The sequence below is a fragment of the Notothenia rossii genome (assembly GCF_949606895.1).
Source record: "Notothenia rossii genome assembly, chromosome: 11".
NCBI lineage: Eukaryota > Metazoa > Chordata > Actinopteri > Perciformes > Nototheniidae > Notothenia > Notothenia rossii.
Window position 1 is genome coordinate 37,202,400 of NC_136910.1, and position 17,424 is coordinate 37,219,823.

Below are 17,424 nucleotides of genomic sequence, written 5' to 3' on the forward strand. Positions count from 1 at the left end.
GCACAAGGGTCTTATTACAATGTTTCCCTTCTGGTACTATTAGGATTCATCACAAAAATATGCCATGCACTGAGCATCTTCAGGAAAAAGATTATCACTAAATATTTGAAGATAAAAAGGACTCTTTTGCTGTAATAATAGAGAAATAATTCAGTTGTTTTGCCTAGTGGGTAATCACTTTCCTTATTAACATACAAGAGATAATGACCAAAAAGACTCAGAACTATTGCTACTAAGTCTATTAAATAAGTATGCTTTAATGCTCTGACATAAAAGTATTTTCGCTCCGGTTGTCAGTGCCTTAGTGTGCATAATATGGGGCACAAACTATTGGACGAAACAACAAATATACACCTATTAAGAACCACAATGCACATGTACCATTACCAGGTCTAGTCATTACATGGCTTTGATGTAGTAAGAAACTGTATATACAGGAAGTAGGAGTGATAAAAAGGTCTAAATAAATAATGATACGTGTAATCAATAATATTAGAGTAACAGTGTTGTGTTTGAAGTTGTAACAATGCAGCTGGACATAGTGCTAGTGTTATGTACAGGTAAGATGGCGCTGCACAGCTACTAAGCACGTAATATGTTATAATATCCTGTGACCGAGTTATCTGTTCATTACTGTAATGAAATGTTTCTGTGTGTTCTATGATGATGTGAATTAGATGGCTGCAACAGAAACACAAGCAGTCATTGCACTGTCAGTTATGACAGGATGAGCATGGGATCAAAGTCCATGCTTGCCTCCAAATAGAGCACCGATTACATTTCAGTTTACTTTTTTGTTGTTTAAGTACTTGTCTCCTTTTTTCTCTATGTAAAATAGCTGTGCAGCTAGATTCATACATTTTGTTAAAACATGAGAAAGCCTAAACCAAATCTGCTCTGAAACTAAAACACTATCACTGCTGCTCTGAAGGCACATTAAAGCATCTGGTTTGCAATTGGAAATGACAAACCGTCAGAGAAACAAGGACACAAACCATAACATTGTCGTCTACTTTCAGTCCTCACTGCCTCAGGCTGAAGTCGGTTTTTATTTTTTTAAAGACATTTAATTAGGCTTATTTTCAGTTCATGTCTTCTGCAGCTGGCTTATTAAACAGCTGAGTAACTGTATTAGCATTTTTTGTTTTATATTAAAACAATCCATGATGGCTACACATGTCGTGTTTTCCCTGAGGCGCATTGGGGACAGCTTTTCAATAAAATATGAGATTTGGGATGACAGTGATTTGGATCAGAAAACCTGCCAGAAATGTAGAGGTGAATAATTCCAGACCAGGGTTAAAAGTGTCAGAAAAACATGTTTGCTAGGTGTACAAATCCTGGAGGGAAGGCAGGTTGAGGCCAGCTCATGCTCTTTTCCTGTGCTGTGGCAAAAACTAAGCATACACAAAGCAATCCTAGATCAGTTCAGAACTAATTTTCCTGGCACAGGATGAACCCTCTCTGCTAGGCCTATTTACAAAACGACTTGTAAACCCTAGCGGGCCTGAAAGGGGAAGCCAATGCAAAAGTGCCATAATCTGCATTATTTCTAATAACCGGCACTGATTACAGAAACAAGTCAGATTGAATAGAAGTCAATGAGGAAATGTCTTTGTATCTCACTTGATTTATTATAACGTTAAACATTTTCCTTATAAGTTGAAGATGTATTGCGCATTATACATATTTTTTAGTACACCATTATGTTCATTTTGTGAATTCAAGTCCAAATAAGTGTAACATAGATAATAAAGGACAGGGCAACCTCAGGATTGATTGAAGTCTGTTCCACGATGTTGTTCGGTTTGATGCAAGTTAAATGCAATCTAAGATTGCCTTATTCAGTGTTCAGTAGTACTGAGCAGCAGCCTCTTATCATACTGTAACCTGCTCACTTCTTGCAAAAAACAGGCAAACTCAGACATTCAAAAGAATTGTCTTTCAGTGCATGTGAGAACCTGATATTCCCATGTTGTCCACTGGGTTGGTTTGTGAGCAGTGGAGAAATGTGCACACACACACACCCACCCACCCACCCACCCACCCACCCACCCACCCACCCACCCACACACACACACACACACACACACACACACACACACACACACACACACACACACACACACACACACACACACACACACACACACACACACACACACACACACACACACACACACACACACACACACACACACACACACACACACACACACACACACACACACACACACACACACACACACACACACACACACACACACACACACACACACACACACACACACACACACACACACACACACACCTCTCCAGGGCATGCCACAACTGGAACGCCCAGTCTCCCCATCCTCTCCTGTATCTTCCTGTCTTTCAGTAAGTTTGTGATTCGCTCCTTGAGATGGATGACTGTCAGATGATTTTGTGAGTTTAAGGCAAAGGAGTCTATGGACAAAAACAAGAATTCTTGCAATTAAAAATGTTGCAGCAAAGCGTGCAGTGCCATAGTGACTGCTTCATTAAGCAACGTGTTAGCCCTGTAGCCAGACTGCTGGGGCTTCAGCAGGGGGCCCATGATGCACTTTGGGTGGGCCAACACTAGTTTTTCAAAGATTTCTGTGGCCACAGATGTGCAGAACACATGCCTCTAGACATTGTTCCTGCATGCAGGCTGTACAGGCAACAGCACGGTAATGGACTTTTTGCAGAGAGCGAGTGATTTGCTCAAGATGTGTGTGAAGACAGGAGACAGTTGGTCACCACAGGCTTTCAGACAGAAGTGTGAGACGCCATCTGGGCATGGGGCCTTCTTGGTCTTTTTTCGCTCAAGGAGATGCAAGACATCCTCATCACTGGAGCAGCATGCAGGTTGCATGGCAAGAGTGGTGTGTGATGGGCAATCATATGGGTTTGTGGTGATTGAGTTGAGGCCAGGAAGATGTGAAAGCTTTGTTTTTTGGTAGGGATTTTGAGTCTTGCTTTTTTGTCTGCTAATGTCTTGTTCACTGTTGTGGAACTCATCCTTGGACTGAGGAAGCTGCCTGACTTTGGCTGTAAAACAGTTTTTATTGCTGTTTTAAAACAAGTCTTGGTGGGAGCACATGTTCGATCCATCTACACTGACATCTTATTATCGGAAATCTCTATCAGATCATTTTACCATCCTCCAACAATGTTTACCACAGGCTCTCTGGATAATGTGTGCACATAGGGAGAATATAACAGAACAAAGGGTCCAGAAGCAGTAAGGTGGGGCAGAACAGGGAGCATTTCTTAATACTGTGCAACAGTGTGTTTTTATCCCCAATGGGATACAACTGTCTATATTTGAGCAGTTCATGGCTGAGGGTTGCTCAAAAGCCCCTAGAATAATGAGAAAATAGTCTGGGTGTTCTTGCTCCATACTGGTTAGCTGTTTAGTGAAGCGTGGCACAGGCTGGAGGCGCGATGTAAACAATGGCCAGTATAAAGAAGGATAACTCTTGCGGTGAATAAATCGGCTTACCGTTAATGAAAAGAGCTTGAAGGTGAAGGCAACAGATTTTCTTTAACACCGTGACACCAATACACCAACCTTCGTGATATAAAAGCAGATTCTGTGTGTAATAATTCAAATGAAACACCGGCTCTGGTGCACGGTCCACCATTCAGAGAGAAAACAGGCCGATACTGTATAACCCAATGTCCTGGGTGGATTCACCTCAAAGGGTTTGTGAGGCTCAACGTGCAACAGAAAGTGAGCAGACCTCGCTGGTTCTGAGGTAGAGCAACAGTTTGTCTCTTATTAACCAGAAAGCAAAGACTCATCAGGCGTAGACTCGTGAGCTGACTCTGAAAACGCTCTTTCTGAGTTTTAGCAGTACAAGAGTGTTTCCTAGTTGCTAAAGGGGATTGCTGATGCTCAAACTAGAACATCCAGTAAATGTGCTGTATGAGAGAAATATTGTGTCGAAATGAAAATATCGAAAATGCTTCATAGCAGAGTTGTTGCGAGAATTGACTTTAAAATGTGGTGTTTTCTTTATCAGATTTTGTATATTTACATCTTGATCTTGTGTTTTGATTATAGAATTATAATGACTATAATATGAAACATGATGTAAAACAAATGAATGAAAAAGGGAAAACAACATTTATTTTCCCATTAAAAGAAATACGGTTGACAGGTGTGTGATGTGGTTTCTTGAGGGTACAAAAAGACTAGATTCCATTGAGAGGTATTGATTCAACAATTATTGATCCAATGATTGAGGATTGAGAACTGCTCGGTAATCTGAAGTGTTTCTGCTTTTCTTTATATGGAAATGGTGAACAAAAACAACCATGAGAGTCAATGTTAATGAATAAAATACTGAAGCCTTTTGGTTTAATGGAGATAAAACAGATGGATATTGATGTAAAAAAAATCACATTTAACTGTAAATTCAAACATGTTTTTTCAGTTTTTATTCATAAACCCAACAGTGTGATCTTAAATGAAACCTAAACTAACAACCAATCTTTCTGACGTAGCCTTCAACACTTTGGAAACATTTCTTGTGAATGTCACTCCCCTGATGATGGTTTTCTCAAAAAGAAAAAACACATGTTAGAGGCAAATGTTTTTTGTAAACTTTAGATTGATATTCCATTATTCTACAATACACACAAGTGGCATCTTTGAGTTGTTGGTTCAATCTTTTGTTTGCAAAAGTATAAATTATAAGAGCAGTTTATTGGCGTGAAGCCGGAAGAGAGGACGTGAATAGGACAATAACAAATGTGTCTATCCTCTTTCCACTGGATTTAAGTGCTGCTTTCAACACTATTCAGACTAAAGTATGTTATTGTAATAGGACATCTGGAAAACTAGGCTAGTCTCTTTGGGACAGCAATACATTGTTTCAGGACCTACTTGCAGGTAGAAAAGACTACATCAGCCTTTCAGACCAGGTGTCTAATAGATTTGATGACAACAATGGAGTTGCTTGACCCAGTTTAAGGCTTATTGTAGGTGCTCCTTGGGGAGAGATTATTCAGCAATATGTTCGTTTTTACTTTAAAACACACAGCATGCAGAAATGATGTCTGAGCCACAGGACCGTGTTCCTTTTGCTGTCTGCTTGTTTGATATTTACTGTTTTTCAAAAAACATTAACAGCAGATGCATGATGTCCCTCAATTTAAGGAGAACAAAAATCCCAAATTGACAGTAAATAAAGACTCATGCTTTATGCCAAGTTGTTCATGTTTCCATGCTTTAATGTTCAAAAAGCTCTTTATTTTTCTCATACTGCCTGTGCTGCAGCACTTATTTTCACCTCTTTTGACACTCTAATTAACACCTCAGCTTCCCAACAGATATATCATTGATTTTCCTCATGCATGTGATATAAAATGTGCTAGCATTTTCTCACAAGTGTGATTGTTATAGAATCATGCAATCGGAATTATTCAACCCCAATTGCACATTAGGTTTATTGGCAAAATAAACAATTTCTCAGCTGTTAACACAAAAACACAAAAACTGTTTAAGTAGTTCAATGAAACTAATGTGACAAAGGTTTTTATCCAAATTCAACCCAAAATGCTACTTTTAATGACTACTGCAGTCTCAAAATTATTCAACCTCTTCATGAGAAGCACCTTCAGTACTTAGAAGAGCAACCATTGCTGTTATGACCTGCTGCAAACATGATGCATTGCCAGACACCAGCTTCTGAAAGCATTCCTGAGGACTCTTATCCACTTAGCCTCATGGCCAATGGCCTCCAGTTCAGTAATATTGTGTGTGTGCGTTTTGCAACCGCCTTCTTCAAATCCCAACAGAGATTTTCTATCGGGGTTCAAGTCAAGGCGTCTGTTACGGCCACTCTAGAATCTTCCATTTCTTCTTCTGAAACAAAGCCTTGGTGGACTTTGAGGTATGCTTGGGATCATTGTCCTGTTGGAAGGTCCAATGACGCTCAAGCTTCAGCTTCCTCACAGACGGAATGGCGTTCTTTCCTAAGATTTCCTGATACTTGACTGAATCCATCGTGCCGTTAACATGCTGCAGGTGTCCAGAGGCAGCAAAGCAGCCCCAGAGCATCATTGAGCCATCGCCATGCTTCACTGTAGAGAGGGTGTTCTTTTCAGCATGCTTCATTCCATAGGCCCAAAAAGTTCAATTTCTGTTTCAATGCTCCACATAACAGAATTCCAAAACTTGTGTGGCATATTTATATGGTTTTGAGCATATTGGAGCTTCAGGTCAGTCGTGGTGTACGTCTTGGAGTGCGGGCATGGAGCCCTTCAGTGTTTATTATGCTCCTTACTGAAACCTCAGTTCCTGCTGCCACCAAGTCTTGTTGCAGGTGTTTTGCAGTCACTCAAGAGTTTTTGACCACTTGAGTCCTCAGGGATCTGGTGGCAGCCGCTGATAGCTTCCTCTTTCTGCCCCTTCCAGGTAGTGTAGCCACTATTCCTTTAACTTTGAATCTGCAAACTATGCCTTCAAGTGTATCTCTAGGGACATTCAGTGCTTTTGCCATCTTCTTGTATCCTTTTCCTTGTTTGTGCAAGGCAATGATATTTTCTCTGAAAATGTTTGGACAATTCTTTTGACTTACCATATTTCTAACATGGAATCAAACGTCACTCAACAAACCCCTAGCCAGTGTTGCGGTCGAATAGTCCATTTTGCTTAGGAACCTTCCTAACGGAGTGAAATGATGCGGAAGTACCTCAGTGGCAGCCATGATAAGAGCTGTTCAAATTCTCTAGATCAGGGGTTCCCAAAGTGTGAGGCGCGCCTCCCCTGGGGGGCGCCAGAGAGCTTCAAGGGAGGCGCAGCCGTCAGAAAAAAATAAAGAAAAACAGTGAAATCTAGCTAGTTAACTTCAGCTAACTTTATGCGAGCGGCAAAATATGGATAGATTGTTAGTGAAGTTACCTAAAGGGAGAGAGGAGACAGCGTCTGTCAGAAAACGGAGGAAGTATGACAATGATCATTTGAAGCTGGGATTTTCATGGACCGGTCCTGATGACACTCCACTGCCACAGTGTGTTATCTGCAACGAGGTGCTAGCTAATGACAGTATGAGACCATGTAAACTCCGGCGTCATATTGAGGCGAAACATCCATATTTGGTGACCAAGCCACAGGAGTTTTTTGACCGGAAGCTCAAGAAATTGCAGTCACAGAAAAATATCATTGACACATTTAGCACTGTGAATACTAAAGCAACCGAAGCATCATACCGAGTGGCGTTACGGATTGCTAAGGCAGGTAAACCTCACAACATTGGTGAAACGTTACTCCTCCCTGCTGCTAAAGACATCTCCGTCTCAACTATTTCTCTCCGAGTGCAAAGTATGAGGAAGCTGCCATCCTTAACCTCAACATAAAGATAAAGAGGTTTAAAAAAGCTATTGTTTAATGTTTTAAGGAGGTGACACTCAGCCAATCAAAAAATAGAAAGGTAGCGAAAACCGAGCATTTTATGACATTTTCTCTTACTGGACCTCTTTGAAATGTAATTGAATGCATTGTTGTTGTTAAAGCAAACAACAACAATAATAATAAATAGCAATAATAATTGGGAGGGAGGGCGCGGCTGTGATTATGTTCTCTGAGGGAAATATGAACGTTAGTTTTTACTGAAATGATCAAATAAAGTCAGCTTTTCACAGTCTTCACTGAGCTGTGTGGGGTTTGTTCAACTTTTAAAATATGTTTGAATTGTGATATACACAGTGATAGATGTTAAGGACTAACGTTTATAATAAATACATTCGTATTGATTTTAAGATCTTTTCATGCAATCATACGTATTGGGATCATTTGTATTAATGTGGACCGGAGGGAGAGGGTGACGAGCATAAGTTTCACTTTCCTTTTTTATTTCAATTCCAACTTTGGTCATGAAGAATATGTTTCTCTGCTGTCCACGTTCATAAAGCATAAAACAACAGTTTCAGAGCACGGTGCAGAGTCTCAAGATGAGTTTACAGTAGTCCGTCGTTCTTTTTAAACATCCATGTAGTAGTCCGCTGTATAGAAACCTGTAGTTTCCAAAGTTTCCCCACAGCAACAGACGCACATTTATGACGTCCGCTGGCGCATCATAAACACGTCGGATAGTGAAAGTGCAGTCGGATTCTCTAAAGTACCGCAGTCTCTTCCCCTAAGTCCTTTTGAATTCTCCTATCCACTATCCCTTAACCCTGTGATATTCAGGGTTGGGTTGTAACGGAATACATGTAACGGCGTTACGTAATCAGAATACAAAAATAAAGTAGGCTAACTGTATTCAGCTCGCGTTACATTTGAAAAACGAGTAAGCTGATAACAGTTACTTTCGTAAACCTGAAGTGAATACATTTTGGATTACTTATTGGAATTATTGGTGGAAAGATTTCCTCACAACATTTAATATTCATTATTAAAAGGTACAGCCGAATCATCACAGTGCACAAAAACTATTACCGCCGCAGATGGACCAAAAAAGGGAGCGTTTGAAAAAAGTTTGCGGGTCCGCTCAGTGAAACAATAACAACGAAAAATGGAGGAACAGAAGTCTGCGTTTATCGTTAATCGTGAGTGTGTGTAGAGGTGTGTGTGGTTAAAACACATCAGCCTGCGGTCGCTCTTTATCCTTATGATTCTGAAGGTAAACACAGTGAAGGCAGTGCGTGAAAGGCACTGCACGCTCCTCTTCTCAGAGGCTGAGTTAACGCTCCCGCTGCCTCCTGGTGCTGCAGAGATTTCATGAAGTGAAGGAGGTTTTCCTTCTTTAAAACAGCTGTGGGCAGCAGATACTGTGAGTGTCACAGACATGAATACATAGATCAAGGCAGGCTGGTGCACACACTCTCCTGTTTTGCCAATCCGGTGCTCAAACAAAAAGCTCTAAACCCCTGGCCGACATGTCCTCAAAATGAAGTCCGAGTTCGACATTTTAATTAATGTCCTGGTTGTCACTACCTGATCTGCAGCCCTACCCTGACAGCTATATGCCATACATTTTTGCACACATTCACAGTAAATATGTATTCAGTATGATAGCTGTCTAACAGAAGTTAAATCCATTATTCACTTATTCTGACAATGTACTTAACCCCAAATAAAAGAACACAATAAAAAGAGTTGTTAAATAATAGTGAAGTCACGCCGTAATAACAATAACTTATCTCTCTCGAGTTTTATTTATATTAGTATCAAGTGTCCTACTTGGGTTGCCGTCCGGAGTTGTCCAATATGGCGGACCATCTCCCACATGCGCACTGCAGATCAGGCAGAGCTGCAGATCGGGTAGTGACACTGCCAACACTTGCAGGACAGAAGGTGACACGCCCTTTCTAAGCCATGTCCCTTACTCCTCACATCCCAAGCTGCATCCCCAACAAGTTTATTATGTTGTTACATCGTTTCAGATGTGATGTTTCAGTTGTGCTCTTGATAAGCCATTACAACAGTAAAAACACATTCAGTTTCCTTTTGCTTTTTGTGTCTCCTGTACACCAAAACATACCCATCTGTGATGGAAAAATGAAGTAATCCAAAAGCAATCTAAAAGTAATCTGAATACGTTTTAAGACATGTAACTGTAACTGTATTCGGATTACTTACAGAGCCATGTATTCAGTAATCAGCAACTGATTACATTTACAAAGTAACCCTCCCAACCCTGGTGACGTTTCACACGGATGTCAAGGAATAGACTATAGGGATAGACGATACGAGCGGATTTTTTGACTATTCCACCGCAACCCATTCTGTCCTTTCTCAAGCACACCAGAACCAATTAATCCCTTGATTAGTTGCCCAGGTGTGCTTGACAAAGGGGGTTGAACCATTTTGAGACTGCAATAGTCAATACAAGCATTTTGTGTTGAATTTGGATAAAAACCCTTGTAACATTAGTTTAATTGAATTAGATTAACAGTCCTTGTGTAATTTGCTTATTGCAAACAGCTGAGGAATTTTATATTTTGCCAATTAACAGAAAGTGTAATGGGGGTTGAAACATTTCGATTGCAACTGTACATCCGGCACACATCTCTTAGGCACTATCTTATTCAGTGAAGGAAGGTCCTTTTCAAAAAGAATGCACAATTTGTTTCTGCCTTTAGTATTCTCCTTTTTTACACCATGTTCTGATTACTTTTACTGCAATCGAAATAAAAGACGCTCAGAACAATGCAAACACCTTGAACTAAATCTTGCTGCATTTTATGAAAATAGAAATGTACAGATCTTCAGAGGTGGCATTAGTCAGCAATCCTTGGCTGTCGGAGGTTACTGCAATTTCTTCCTATAGGCTGCAGGCAAGCATGGATCCATTTTTCATTTATGCCCTGAGGGTAATCGATGATGGGGGTGACGAGACAACAGCACACACTGGATGAGCAAGGGTATTCTGAAAGGTTCAAAGTTGCCTGCTGGCTCATTGGAATTCAGTGTACTAAATCCAGAGCTTTCCATATTCCCACCATGCTCCTGCAACGTGCCATGGGGAGATCTCGCTGGCACACTAACCACGTTTTATTATGTGCTGCACTTTGCAATGGCCTCAGGTAAGCAAAGAGACCTAGATCCCCATTAATTCACATAACCTCTGCAAACGCTATACAGTCTATGCAAGCATTTATATCTGTCTATAGGGTAAAGAGTGGTGAAGGTGGAGAATAACCCAAAAGCAGGCAGGCAAACTTACTATTATACAGATGCAGTGAGAGCTACAGTCCCGAATGTTTCAGACCTGCTGTGTCAACCTGCATGCTTATATCCAAAGTTAAATGTTCACATCCTGATCAATCATTTAATTAGTAGATTCTCAATCACTCTGAAATCTGCCTATACAAAAAGAAATAACTGCTGCTGTGCAACAATTTTCCTGGAGGTGGAACAAGTGTTAAAGGTCCCATGTCATGGCCATTTCTACGGGTCATAATTCAATTGTTGAGGTCTACTAGAATAGATTTATACTGTGCAATTTTCCAAACTCACATTGGCTTCTCATACAACATCTCTGTATAGTATGTGTATTCACTCTCTGTCCTAAACGGCTTGTTGGAACTCCTGCCCCCCCCCTGCTGAGGGGGCTGCAGCACCCCCATCTGCGAGGCTCCACTAGCAGTTTGTATTGTTTGTATTTTTAAAGTGTCAATTGTAGAAAATGGTAATGGAGAACAACGGATATATTGTTTACACAGTACATTTCATTTGAATATATCGTTGAAGATGCTTTTGTACGGAATTCATGGAGGAATTGATGACTACATTATGGGAGAGGCTGGATTTTTTGGTGTGATCATCTTAAGACTTGCATGCAATACTATTGTAATCAAGCCATTTAATACACATTATTACAGTCAGACTTAATAAACAAAATAGATGTGCCCTGATCAGGCATTGCACTCAAATGCCCCCCTTTGGTGTCAGGGCCATATTTAGCATGACTGAAAAACTGAGTGTGTGTCTGTGTGTGTGTGTGTGTGTGTGTGTGTGTGTGTTTGTGTGTATGTCTGTGTGTGCGTGTGTGTGTGTGTGTGTGTGTGTGTATGTGTATGTGTATGTGTATGTGTATGTGTATGTGTGTGTGTGTGTGTGTGTGTGTGTGTGTGTGTGTGTGTGTGTGTGTGTGCTTTAATGTAGAGTGCTCATTGGAGGGTATCTCTGCTGTGGTTTGGCATGTCCACAACCTTGACAATCACAGAGATTTTCATTTTTACAGAAATAGACTTCTTTAAGCTTCACTTACTCCACCAGTCTGTTGGTGTGTGAACAGCAAAGAAAGGTTTTAAAGACCCACGCAGACGGAGCATGGCGATAGCTCATTAACACTGTAGCTCAATCCAAATGTCCTCAGGAAACAACATTTCTGCAAATGCTTTTGGGACTGGTGTTTTTGTTTTTGTGTTTTTGTGTAAGCAGGCAAAATGTGGTGATCAGTAACGCACTCGCAATAATATAAAATAGCTTACTATCACAATATTTATCCCGTTGATTGCTGATTGGGTGATGGACTTTTCTTGTTGAAGTTCATAAGCTAAGTTGTTTTCACATACACTTTGTTTGATGTGATGAATCATCACTTGTGGGCATCTGGCAAGCTTCAGACGGTTGGCAACTTCACAATTTCACTGCTTTAGTTTGAAAGTAATCACAGTGCAGTCACAGTATGTACGACAGCTGGTAACAGGTACAGCAGAAGCCCTGGAGCGTCTGGGATCAGAAATGAGGCATTCAAGTGCCTTAGGTTAAGTTCTCGACAACATTATTTTAAAGGGACCATATTAGGCTCATTTTCAGGTAAATATATTACTATATTTTGCCTCTACCGCGACATGTTCACATGCTTTAATGTTCACATGCTTTAATGTTCAGATAAACTCCCTCTGGAGGTAACATGGGATTGTAGCCTTTGCAGACCATTTACATGCACTTAAACCTTTATAACACTCTACAGGGAAGGGAAAACCACTTAACCATTACAGGTCCTGTTCATGTGTAGAAAACAAACAATAGCAAGATATTAAGGCATCCTACAGAGGTATACAGGGATAATAGTTAAGATAATGTTGAGATGGAGACATAACAACTTTTGATTATGTGATTATATTTTGCGAGTCACACTCAACACTGCATTTGTTTCTGTTTGACTCACTTGTCCTGTGTTCACCTTAATATGAGCTTTTCTCCTTTTCAGTCTCAACAACTGATGTGAGACATTTGCTTTCAGGCTCTGTCTCTCCCGCTACCTGAACAAATGTCAGACCAATTAAAAGGAAGCTAGAAAGGCCACTCTATGATGGAAGAAGAAGCTGTCTATTTCAATATATGCTCGATGACGTGTGTAGTCTGTGTGAATGTGAACAGATACAAAATAAATACAACATGTGATATGAATGTGCGAGCAGCTTTGAGCCACAAACTTGGTGGAAGCTGAGCGTATTCACCCCAAGAAGAATTTGTTTGTAACATATAATGAGAAGTGGTGTGAAGACAAATAATTTGGCTTTAGAAAAGTTCATCATTTCACAGTCAAATTCATTCTATGTTGGCATTCTCTTCCTGTCAAATCTGAGTGGAGGCATAGACTAATGTGTCATGCTGCCAGGAGGAAATAAAAGGATTTGGACAAGCATAGTCTGAAAAATACAAATTATAGTAAAAAGAAAAATGATACTGTTGTTTGTTTTTTCCTTGTGGAAATAAAAATATTGTAATTGAATTGCTCGTCTTTTGGCTTGTGTTGTGATATTGTGGTGCCGAACAGACTTCCATAATAAAAGTGCACTTTACACACATCTTGTACTTTAGATGCAATCGTCTTCATTATGCTCACTCAAGTGTTTTTCATTATTCATTCCTTCATGATGTGAAAAGTCATCTTATCTCTCCCTATCTGCATTTCTATGGCTGTCTATTTGTCTCGCTCAATCACTCGTCATTATTTCACTCTGTGTGTTTGACGTCCTTCCTTCTTTCTGCCTTATCTCAAAGCGGCTGCCATTGTGGTGTTGTTAAGAGTTAAGGTTTTATTAGGTCTTATAATCAAGATAACACTTCAGCTAATGGACCTACGTTGACAATACTGTGTATATGTCCGCTGTCACAGGGACAGATATAGGAAAACATTCCTGCCCACTGCAATAACGCTGTACAATAAATCACCTCCATAGCTTCTCTCTTCACTATGTACATTTTACATTTATATATTCAGTCGAATATGTAATATTCCATCCGTCACATACTTATGTAAATATAATAGCTTGCTTCGTATCTTGTTATTGTTAATTTGTAAATTCAACATGTATATTTTCTACTTTCTTGTTTATTTCTTGTCTTTAAATTTTTAGTGGATAATGCCATGTCTTTTTATGCTGCTGCAACACAAACATTTCCCAAATTGGGATCACTAAAGTTCTATCTTATTTGATCTAATCTTATCTTATCTAGTTCCAGGGTTTCATCTTGAATTACAGGCCACAGTACGCATATGGTAAACACACACTCACACACTCTTAGTCACTTACCGAGCCAGTGTTCACCGGTGATCTTGCCAAATCCCTCACGATAGGACTCCCATGCTCTGAAGAAGTTGACCGAGCCATCCTCCCTGCGCTGGATCACCTACGCAGGCAAAACGTGAGGTTAAAGGTCAGAACAGATTAATCTCTCCGTGGTTCATCCTCCTCTGTGATTAGTCATTCACTGTTTATCTCTGAGTCCATCTACAACTACACCGAATGAACTCATAAATGCTTGCTCTTTCACAAATGAATAATGCAAATGCTCTTCCCTCACTAAAAAGGCAATTTGTCGGAAGCTAATAAAAGGAATCCATTAAATCTTGACTGACTTTGAATCAAATCGTCGTGGAATCTGCATCATTAATTGAAATGCCAGGAAAGAGAAGAACAATAATCCTAAATACACACAGAGAGTATTTATCTTCTTCCTACTGTACCGGGAACAATGAAATTCTAGGAAGCAATGATTTGTGGAGAAGTTGAGTGTTGTTTTTTTTATCGATGTGAGGACAAAGGAGTTTTCGCAAATAGCAGCAATTTAGCTCAGCTGTGTGTGTGTGTGTGTGTGTGTGTGTGTGTGTGTGTGTGTGTGTGTGTGTGTGTGTGTGTGTGTGTGTGTGTGTGTGTGTGTGTGTGTGTGCACATGTGAAGTATCTGTATCCTCCCATGAAAAACTATGCATTACAAATGTGCTGACATACCAAGTGCCAGGCTGAGGATGAAAGGAAATTGGAAATATGCTCCTTAAGAGGAAATGCATGCAGATGGAAAATAGACTAGAGCTCGCTGTTGGGGGGCGGTGGCCATACTGAAACGACAAAGGAAATTCCCTTAGACAATTTATGTTGAGAGTGACTAATCCCCTAACATACCATAAGGTACCAGACGGCAACAACAGCCATATTTGCTTTTAACATCAGTGCCAACAAAGAAAAACAATCCTGCAGAACAATTGGCAAAATCTTCCATCACATCATTTTCATCCTCATAATTGTCTGCTTTGTGATCATCTTAATCATCATTACTGTGTCATCATAACTTATCAACACCATCTATGGATTACAGCGACTTGCAGAGCACTCTGAATTCCTAAAACATAATAGCAAATATTGTTCTCCTTCTTACTATATTATTTCCAGAGATATGATCACCTTCAGACCTACATTCTGTTGACAGATTCATTCTTATTAATCCCAACAGTTCAGCTGTGTTTTTTTTTTTTAAACCTTCACCGAGATTTTCAGAATAAAAGTTTTGGGTGTCCTGCATTAGCCTCACCCTTTGTAGCTACTACTTTCAAAAAAGACAATTCCGAAGCCACAAATCCTGAATTATGCAGCAGGGAACTGTAAAGTTCAGCAAAAATAAATAGTGCAATTGTAAGGAACTATTTTTCAACTGTGGATTAATATGTGTTTGGAGCACTAGTTTATTTTTGCTTCTATTCCACATACACAATCCTACTACTGTAAAATACATTATATAATATATAATATAAAATAAACAAATGCCATGCCAGTCAGTGTAATGGCATTTCTTAAATAAGTCTACTTGAGGAGTATTAAGATATATCCCTACACAGCATTTGCTTTATATATACCTGTTCTTTCATTTGATTTGTTGAGAATACAAAATATTATTTGTTCAACTGAAACATACAATTGAGAATTGTTATTTGGGGGGTTTATTTAACACCCCATGCATACACTACAACCCTATGACATTTCCAGTAAGACCTCTACTGAGCCTACAGTTTGCTGCATGAAGCTGTCATAAACTCAAGAAACAAAAAGGGATTTGTATCAGACGTTGCGTAAGACTCTCACAGTCTCGGTGCATTACTCCATCAGAAGATGTCCCAGTTATCTGTAATGATGTCAGTGATTATACGTCTTAAGCTGACACAAAAATCTAACTCAACCATTCTTCCATCCATCCATCTATCTGCTTAGAATTCAAATCCTTATATCAAATCGAGGTCAAACGTATTAATATGGTGTGAGTGACTGTTATTAGTGAGAGTTCACTGTAGTCCTGTCTTCTTATTCACTAATTATTATACATGAGAAACAGTGTACCTTGATTAAAAGGTCCTTATTCTGCTTATTTTCTGGTTCATATTTCTATTTTGTTCCTCTACTGTGACATGTTTCCATGCTTCAATGTTCAAAAAGCTCTTTATTTCTCTCATACTGCCTGTGCTGCACCACCTCTTTTCACCCTCTCTCTGAAACCAGAGCCCAGTCTGCTCTGATTGTAGTGTAGATTATAGTGATGTCATTATGTTACAGAAGTAAACACAGGAGTCCAATGGAGGCCTTTCAGGCAGAGTGTGTGGGAGAGAAACTCCCTCTGGAGGAAACACAGGGATGTTAGCCTTTGCAGACCATTTACATGCACACAAAGCTATATAACACAATACAGAAAAGCAAAAATCTAAAAAGCATAATAGGGCCTCTTTTAATAAGAAACCATTGTGTGGTTTGACACTGCAGCACTGGAATAAAAACTATTTTCTGTATCCATGAAACTGATAGGTAGCATACATATTATCACTGTAGATTTCAATATTAATGCGTGGTATAGAGTGTATTTAAATAATGTTATCAATTATTTATACAAAAGGCTGGAGTGTTGCTCATTTTCCCATTCCAAGTTTAAGGCTTCAGAACAGCTTTATGCACAGATGGAGTGGTGTCAAATTCACTGTAATTCATAAAATAAAACCCTACTAAAGTAGTATTATAATATTGTTAAGAGTTACAGAGCGTTATACTTAACATATGGCATCCAATGCACTCAGTCACAAGATGAAATGGAATAAGATATCTGGGATTGCAGCGATACTCCAGACATACAGTATGTAGTGTGAATTTGAAATTACAAAGTAAGTAAAAAATAAATATGTTGCCTCGATAAACCTGGCCAAGACAAACAGAAGTATAAAGAAAAACACTTAGTTACACACAGAAAATACTTAAATAGAAAAGACTGAGTCCTGTGCTGGATTAATGTGTGTGTAAAATGTGTTTTAACTTTTAATGTGATTTCATATTTTAATACCTTCGTTTAACACTTGCCTATAATAAACGTGCTAATGACCATTCACATATTCATCTCAAATCAATCTTTTCACGGTGATATTAAATGATATTGTGTTTGACACCTTGGGGCCAATATCCTGTTAATAATGCCATTACGGCAGTGATGTCCTGATTAGACTAATCAAAAGACCTTGGGAAAAAAGGCTTTGGCATTTGGCAGAGCAAACAATGCACCGTCATCATGTTACTGATATGGCAGCGGGGCACTCAAGGACTGAGAGGGAGCTTCCCCCCCCCGCTGTGTTTTCTACTGAATATCAGGGTTAACTGCTGATATTGATGTCAAACTCTGATAAAAGCACTGCAGTAAAGCATG

The 17,424-nt window shown here is 39.6% G+C and overlaps 1 protein-coding gene across 3 annotated transcripts in view; it reads right to left on the reverse strand.

The window, feature by feature from the left end:
* The window catches only part of fibcd1b (fibrinogen C domain containing 1b), a 146,505-nt gene that overhangs the window by 26,781 nt on the left and 102,300 nt on the right, over positions 1 to 17,424 (reverse strand). For all 3 annotated transcript variants that reach the window (XM_079658283.1, XM_079658285.1, XM_079658284.1), the window contains one exon: positions 14,008 to 14,104. In XM_079658283.1, coding sequence (XP_079514409.1) covers positions 14,008 to 14,104 — 97 coding nt within the window. The remainder of the gene's footprint in view (positions 1 to 14,007; positions 14,105 to 17,424) is intronic.